The following is an 8,856-nucleotide window of genomic DNA, read 5'->3' as shown; positions in this document are numbered from 1 at the left end:
TCAGAGTCAGACACTCCATTGACAAGGGATCCCATCATCTATGCAAGATGTGCCTCAGTGCTCTGTTCCTGGTGTCTCTAGCAACTTGCGTGGTTGGCAGTGAGTACTTTTGAAATACAAATTGGTGGGGACACAAAGAGTTGCAGGGTTGTGCATAGAACACAGACAAGACAGATTTAGTTCTGCAGGAGAACTCACTCTCCTGACTTGGATTTGTCTCTAAGTGGCCTAGACCATGGTATGAGGAGACAATGAAATCCCTGAGACCCTGAAGCACACTATAGGTGCACAGGACAAGGAACCAACTCCAGCACCAGAGGAATCAAGACAGGTCGGTTTCCTTACTTGACTGGACTGTAGAGGGTAAGTTGGTTTCATTTCTAAAAATTTTAGAGGAGAGGTACACTTGCAATAAGGTGCCCATTCATGCCTTTATATGTAGTGAGTCCTCCAAGCATATTTTCTATTAATACATAAATATAAGATGTATTTTTGGAAAATATGCATAATAAACAAGCTAGCACATCAGAACCCAATAGCGATTGAAAAACCACTTTGTTATTCATTGTTCCCAAGAAAAAAAGTTATAGTACTAAGGTAGGGGGAACAGGAAGTGCCAGATCAGTGAGGAGGCTCAGGCTGGGGAACCTGTAGCAAATACCTCTTTTATTAGCATTTCAAGGAACTCTAGAGAGCAGTGCGCTTCTTAGGTGTTTGATACCAGGTTCAGGGTGATGAAGACAGATGGACAGGTAGACAGTAGGCTATGCTATCATAAAGGAAATGTTTAAGGTCATGACTCTGAAATAGATAGACTCTGAGAGGGACAGTTCCCATGGGTCATGATGGCCTCCTAAATATCAGACACACGAATTAAATTCATGGTGAATATGTGGTTATAGCATTGATTTCAATGTTTGTGCCATTTTATTGGCTCAAATAAGTGACCTGCAAAGGCTGGTATGTTTTTCCAAATTTGTCTGGCAAATCATGTTCTGGGCTGTCTCTAGCACTTGAATCCAGAGCCAGCAGTCAGCAGGCTCTGATCAGGGTGAAATCAGGGTGAAATGCCCCACACTGTGTGGATGGGTGACATTGAGAGAGGCCTGGAACTGAAGGACCCAGATTTGAAGCAGAACATGCCTTTGCTGCTGGTTAACCTGGCAATGCCACTCTCTTTCCATCTTTAGGAACTCCACACAGGATGCTTCCAAGTTAAGTAGACATAGCAACAGTTGCCTAGAAAGACTATTGTTATGAATATAAGAAACTGGGATGTATGTCTGATATACAGTAGGCATCGCATATGTGTGGAATGATGTAAGTCATAGCTTCTGTTGACAATATTCTTGCCCTACCGTCACCCCTTGCATGCAAGCATACTTTATATATATAAACTTTTTGGTTGAAAGTTCATAGTTAGTTCAGCCATGCCTAGTCATTTGTAATCAGACTTTGCCCTCTTTCATCTCTGAAGCATTCTTTTCATCCCTCCTCCTCCTCCTTCTCCTCCTCCTCCTCCTCCTCCTCCTCCTCCTCCTCCTCCTAAGGCTTCCATGGTTCAGGCCTTCTCCTGCCAGAACTCTTGGTAGGTGTTCTCACTCCCCTATAGCTGTGTCTCTCTGTGATCCTGACTCTCTCTCTTATGTTACACTCCTACAGTGGAGTCACACACACACACACACACACACACACACACACACACACACACACACACACATTCACACTGCATACCCTCAGCTCAATTGGACAGAGCCATCTGCCCCTTTCTAATCCTTCAATATGGAGATGATCACATACAATGCTGTTTTTGTTTATTTATGTCTGTGTTACTATGCAGTTCAGGTTATACTTTCATTTGTTATATAGTCCAAGCTTGTCTAGAAACTAAGGTGGTTCCCCTTGCCTCAGTTTCCCAAGCAGTGGGGTCATAAGTGCACCCCAACAGCCTTCCTTCATTTATCAGGCTATCTCACTTCCTTCCCCTCACATCCATCCCACACAGAGCTGCTGTTGCAGATTCACCTGTAGCCTTCTTTCCCTCCTTAGTACCCTGTCAGGGCAGGGAGCAAGGCACCATTCCTTATACATAACCCCATATCTTTTAAAGCAGTTTCTTCTTGATTATAAATGGGACACAAGCACAGGAAACAACTCTTAAATTCACAAAGGAAAAAAAATTATCAACACTCCATGTTTCAACCTATGGATCACCTCATATCCAGGTTTCCCAGTGGCGTGTTTAAAAATAAAAAGTTAAACAAATAATAATTTACAGCCATGACATAAGGACACAAGCTAGAGATTGACTTCTAATAACACCAGACATGGCCTCAAGCTTGTAATTAGGAATTCCACCAAACAATCCCCAGTGTTAATGGTTCCTCTCTGTAAAGCTCATCTCAAACTTAGGAAGAAGTCTCAATCTGATAATTTAGTGATCTTAAGGTAAAACACACATCATTAATCAAATGCCATTATGTCAAAACATCATAAGTTGAGGAGCAAATGTACCTGTGACTCCCCAGAAGTTCCCTTGTTTTTATTTACAATAACTAGCATCAGAAATAAAAACAACCAAATGTCCTTATTATGGAACTGGTTACTGAGCTCATGCCTCACAGATAACTATTTTGTAAGATTGATTCCCATAAAGACTTTCTAGTGCCAAGACTATTTCTGAAAAATCTGGAATTTTCTTTTCTGATCCACCATATTATTGTTGCTATATAAAAATTTATACAATACTGATAATATCCTTTACCATTCCAAGCTCTTCCCAGCTCCACCTTCCTATCCACCCCATGTCATGATCTCTCTCTCTCTCTCTCTCTCTCTCTCTCTCTCTCTCTCTCTCTCTCTCTCTCTCTCCCTCTCCCTCTCTCTCTAATTATTGATGGAGGAATTGACATACTTGTTGCAGGTAAAGGGGAACAGTTAGGACTAGAAGATAGAAATCACAAGTTTGAAAGGATGCTCTAACAAGAAGTCTATTAACCAAACAAGGATCTGCCACTATTTCGTTGTGATAAAATGTGTGGACATCCCCCTGATGCTTGGGTTGCTTCTCTCTGGTCCCACAGAAGGTGGAGGAATAGATAAGAAAGCTGTGGGGGAATTAGAGAAGATTGTCTGCTGTTTAAGAATGGAGCCAAAGTCAGATCGATATCACTCCATTTCTTCTTCCCCTTGGAGGATCTTACACAGAGAGTCCAGAGTATTTTAGAACATCGTGTTCTCAATATCAGAACATATTGCTACGTATTTGCCCACCATGTAAAATCTAATCATTTAGCCAGCCGTTCAGTGCCCTCCCAGACACACATTGCATCCTAAGGATTATCTTCTCCCAGTGAAATCCACCCATAGGCTGTTCATCCTTCCTAGCCAGGTGCTTATGCTGTTGGGACCTCTTGATTCCATTGCTCGTAGTCATCTATTCTCCTGCTCAACATCTCAGTTCCTCCACAATGACACCAATTGGAAGTCCTCATTCCCTCCAACTCTCGCATGCCTGTTTTCCTATAAGGTTCACCTTCCTGAGACAAGGGGCCACTTCTTGTTAATCCTATAGTTCAGCATATTGCTCAGCACCCGAGTCCTAATGGATACAGGTTTCTAGAGGTTTCCATTTTTTTTCATTAATTTATTTATTCATTCACTTTATATCCTGATCACTATCTTCCCTTGGTCCCCCCATCCTACAGCCTCTCTCACACACTCCCCTCCTCTTCTCCTCTGTGAGTGTGGAGGCCTCCCCTGGATATCCCTTACCCTGGCACGTTGAGTTTCTGCAGGCTAGGTGCCTTCTTTCTTACGGAGGCCAGACAAGGGAACCTAGTTAGGGGAACTGGATCCATAGGCAGGCAACAGAGTTAGAAACAGCCTGTTCCAGTTGTTGAGGGAACCAGATAAAGACATGTGCAGGGGAGAGGAAGGTCCAGCCTGCGCATGCTCTTTGGTTGGTGGCTCATTCTCTGAGAGCCCCAAGGGTCCATGTTAGTTGACTTTGTTGATCTTTCTGTAGAGTTTCTATACCTTCTGGGGCCCTCAATCCTTCCATCAACTCTTCCATAAGAGTCCCCAGGATCTGTCCAATGTTTGGCTGTGAACCTCTGCATCTGTTTTAGTAAGCTTGAGAGATGACTCAGCCATTAAAGGCTAGGCTCAGAACCCAAAAAAATATAAGAGTTTCTAGAGGTTTCTAAGAGGGAAAACAAAGGTTCTGTTATTCCTAGCAGTTCTTTTTCCTCCATGACTTTGGAATCCAGGTCTGATCTTATCACTCCTCCTTGTCTACTAGGAAACCCCTCTTCACCGCCTGTGGTAGACACCATGCAAGGCAAAGTCCTGGGGACGTACATGAGCTTAGAAGGATTCACACAGCCCGTGGCCGTCTTCCTGGGAGTCCCCTTTGCCAAGCCCCCTCTTGGATCCCTGAGGTTTGCTCCACCACAGCCTGCAGAGCCCTGGAGCTTCGTGAAGAATGCCACCACCTACCCGCCTATGTAAGCTGCTGGCATGAGTCGGAGCCTCATTCTCTGAAAGCATCTGTCTTTATGTGGTGCAGGAAGGAATCATCATCTGGCCAGATAGCCATTCTTCTGGAACCCTCATGAGTAATTTAGAAATATTACAGACTTTTCATTACTTTCTAGAGTATTCTGTTCAGCACCCTCTCTAAAATAACAATATTAAACAGAACTAGGGATAGGCAGGCAGCACTAATGTGCTAGTAACCAACTAACTTATTTACTTATTTGTTAGCCTAAATGAATTAGTATACAAGGAAAATTAAAATTTGTGCTGGGGAATCCAGAATGATTCACTAACTCTGAGCAATTCTATATCTATTCTACATTTGTCCTTTGTGATCTCTTGTTAGTGAAGCCAACAGTTGTTCTTGCATAAGAGGCTGATAGAGGTCATTAGGGATAGCACTGGCTTTACTTGCACCTGGAGATTTGGGCACAGAGCAGGAAAAAGTACTGAGCTAGTATTGTCTAGCATGTCAGTGACTAACTACTAGAATTCAGGTCTTTAGGATCATCCCATAAAGATGTCAGTCATGACTTGCAACAGGATAAATAGTTATTGGTATAGCTCCTGGATTCATAGAAACCTCATAAGCACTAGAAGGAAGACACCTGATGAATGATCAGGGTCACCCTCAGCCCCACTGCACTAGGGCTAGCCAAGAGCAAAACTTTACACCAACACTGGTGAGATTGTCATACCCTGGGTAGGTCAGACTATGAACATCTTTCCACTACCCAGAGTTTCTCGAAGGCTTGAGGAAAGAGAGAGATGTCAAGCACTTCTCTACTGGGCTGAGGGTCTCCAGGTTCCCGCCACTTGCCCGTAAAGTCCCTCTTACTAATGACACTGGATTCTAGCTCTCCATTTACAATCACAAATATCCTGGTGCAAGGCTGAGGCTCAGATGGCCTCTCCTGTTTCTATCTGTTGGATTTCACGGGTCCCTCTCCCTTCCAGGTGCTCCCAAGATCCAGAAAGAGGACAGATAGTCAATGACCTCATAACCAATAGAAAGGAGAAAATCCACCTTGAGTTTTCTGAAGATTGCCTCTATCTAAATATCTACACTCCTGCGGACTTTTCAAAGAACAGTAAGCTACCGGTAAGGTTTGAAACCATTAATCTAGTCCCATTTGCTATAGCATCTGGGTCTTTGCTGTGACTGGAAGGAGATGAAGGCAGCTAGACACAAGGGTAGACATGCCAGGGCTGAGTCAGGGACCAAACAGTTCCTTCCACCAAACAGAAATAAATAAGTAATAAGACAGAAAACTCTTGTAGGAAAGGGAGAGAACACAGAAGGAGTGGCAGGACAAGAGCTTGGGTCTTTAATCTTCACTCCTGTGCTTTAGGCAGGGGCTGGTAAGGGAGATAGGTGCCACCTTTCTCCTTGCATTACTTAAGACATGATGGCAATGGTCCATGATGGCAAAGTGGAGGGAAGAGTCTGGGACAATCTCATAAGTACTTTTCATGTCCTTCGCCACACACCTGATTGTATTGTATGCAGCTCTTTCCCTCCCTGGTTGCCTTTGGCACCTGCTGATGACCTAATGAGTCAGCGTTTCTCATAGAAATGAGGAGGCCAGGGTAGGGTAGGTTGCTAGTTACAGGGCAGAGTCCTGGGGAGAAGCTACTGTAAAAGAGATATCTTTGAAGAGGATTAAGACAGGGTGTGGGCACCCACCCAGTCTCCTGGGAGCATCTGGAACAGAACTCAGACATGTAGGAGGAAGCAGAAGTCACCAGAATTGTATTTCATCCTAAACATGTTTGCATTGTGCAAGGAGGTGAGAACACATCTCACCCCCACTCCTTTCTTCCTCTTCTATTTTGGACTCTGCATCCATACAGCCAGGTTTAGAGTCAGGAGAAGAAGCAAGAACATGAAGAGTTTTGCATAGTTTTGACGTCATGGAACATGGCAGCTGGTCCTTACAGACACATAAGATAAGAGCTTCAACTCGTCGGTGGCCAACCTGCTGGCTAATCTTTATTCTAAGATGAGCTTGCCTGAGACCCTCCATGTAGGTTGTAGAGAGCCCAAGGGGAGGAGAAGTAGAAGCTCATGGAGTTTGGAAAGCAAGGAACTGTCCAGCTATGTACACAGGATCTAGAGACATAGGGTCTGGACATAGACTCTGGATCTGCACGTACTTGCTAATCACATGCCTTCCTAGCCTCCTTTTCCCTCATGTGTTGTAAGTGTTCATTAATGGCTGCTGAGCTATACCTGACTCCTGGCAGAGAAGACAGAAGCACTGACACTCTAATCAGAGCTGTTCGAGGGGCCTGGCTCCTGACACAGATCACTGAACTGTGGCCTGAACTGCACTGGTTAGGAGCTCAGCTGTGGTGCTGGGGCCTACTCGTACCTTTCATTAGCTGTGGAATCCCCAGCAGAGGTGCCTCAGTTTTTCTATCTATCAAATGGGGTAATCTTTGTTTAGGTATTATAGGTAACAATTCATTTCGCCATGCTCAGACAATCCGTCCTTCCTCTCTCCTTATTAACAGTGCCTTATAGTGTCCTATAAGATTTCAACTTTATCTTCTCAAAGTTCTATGAAATGTGACCTCTTTAAATTCTGAAGTCATAAATGAAAGGTTATTATATCCCCTCATCAGGTTCAAGTCCTCAAAAAGAACCTGATATACATAGACACTCTTAATAGTCAGATGGCTGAAGGCATGACAGAGAAGGTGGATGTAAACTGGGATTAGCAAGATGGGGAGGATTGTGGTGGAGAGGTGGAGCAGTAAAGACCTAGGGAGGGGTCTGGAGATGAGCATGTAGGTACATCACAGGTAAAGGGGGTGGAAGCTAAAAGACTCAACTGTAACAGTGGACCACATATCAGGATGTCAGAGTGCTGGGAGAGATAACACCTTTGTCCGTTGCTGTTCACATGATGATACTTTCAGTTAGAAGAACCCTGGAAAGACTTGGCACATAGGTCTAAGAAGAAAAGTGGGGACATTGAATGAGGTGACATCCTGGCTTCCAGCCAGGTAAGTTGAGGATGAAAGACAATATTACTTTTGCAACCTGGCTAGGCACTGGTGAACTTTGAGCATGATGCCCTGAATCAGGGCCAGGCCAGGAAAATCAAACCAGACATCTTCTGGGCCCCCTCCCAATTCTATTTCCTAGAACAAGTGTGATTCTTTTCTTGCTAACCAGGTGATGGTATGGATCCATGGAGGTGGACTGACGCTGGGTGGGGCATCAAGCTTTGATGGACGAGCCCTCTCTGCATATGAAAACGTGGTGGTGGTGGTCATTCAGTACCGCCTGAGCATCTGGGGATTCTTCAGGTAGGGGTTGTGGACACTCCTCTCTGCCTATTGGCTACTATATTGATTAGCTCTATAGCAGCATATTTGAAATACCTCAGTGATAAGGAAAGGAGATCCATTTAGGTCAGTGTTTGGGGTGGCTGGATACCAAGGACTTACCCACCTCCTGGTCTTCTCTAGACATGTGCAGAGTTCTCCCACTTCACAGGGAGAGGCTGAACCCCTGGCACCAACCAAGGTTTTCATCTGTCTCCTCACATGGCACCTACATAGCTGTTGCTTTACAAATACCCATTTGCTCATGAGGGCTTGCATTCATCCTGCTCATGCCATTTCACCTCCAGTCCGGCAACAGATTTTTGCAAGTCTATCTTTAAAATATGCCCCATCTACTTGGTTTGGATCCACTTTTCCACCTAGCAGAGCCTTGCTTCTGTAGGATAGGTTAGTGTTATAAGGTTCATTTTAATCGAACTTATAACTTTTACATGATGGCTGCTGCATACTATAGCCAGAACACTTAATACACTTACTGAAATGATGTCTGTCTGATACATGTCATGCCTTTGCATAACACTCACATAAATTGCAGTGACACAAAAGCCATGCCAAGGCTCACAGCACTGCCTCTACCTGCAGTGCACAGAAGTTACACATATATTTTTTTTCTTCCAAACTTATTCATTTATTTTTTTAGGTGTTAGTATTATCCTCATTTTTTTTAATTTTTATTAGATATTTTCTTTATTTACATGTAAATTTCTCCCTTCCCAGTTTCCCCTCTAAAAAACAAAGAAACAAACAAAAACAACAAAAACAAACCCCAGCTGCCTCCCCACTCCCCATGCCTGCCACCCCACCCTCTCCTGCTTATTGGCCCTGGCATTTCCCCACACTGGGGCACAGAACCTTCACAGGGCCGAGGTCTTCTCCTCCCATTGATGATCAAATTTGCAATGCTCCACTATACACGCGCTGCCAGAACAATCAGTCCCACCATGTATAGATCTTGGCTGG

At 44.2% G+C, this 8,856-nt stretch overlaps 1 protein-coding gene across 1 annotated transcript in view; it reads left to right on the top strand.

Moving 5' to 3' along the window:
* The window catches only part of LOC116069877 (carboxylesterase 1F), a 25,132-nt gene continuing 16,276 nt past the window's right edge, over window positions 1–8,856 (top strand). The window contains exons 1-4 of the mRNA XM_031340871.1: window positions 1–99; window positions 4,304–4,508; window positions 5,497–5,641; window positions 7,724–7,857. Of these exons, the coding sequence (XP_031196731.1) occupies window positions 48–99; window positions 4,304–4,508; window positions 5,497–5,641; window positions 7,724–7,857 (536 nt within the window). The 5' untranslated portion in view covers window positions 1–47. The remainder of the gene's footprint in view (window positions 100–4,303; window positions 4,509–5,496; window positions 5,642–7,723; window positions 7,858–8,856) is intronic.

The sequence above is a fragment of the Mastomys coucha genome, unplaced genomic scaffold (genome assembly GCF_008632895.1).
Source record: "Mastomys coucha isolate ucsf_1 unplaced genomic scaffold, UCSF_Mcou_1 pScaffold22, whole genome shotgun sequence".
Classification (NCBI taxonomy): Eukaryota; Metazoa; Chordata; class Mammalia; order Rodentia; family Muridae; genus Mastomys; species Mastomys coucha.
Note: the sequence above shows the minus strand (reverse complement) of the source record. Positions and strands in the feature narration are given on the sequence as shown.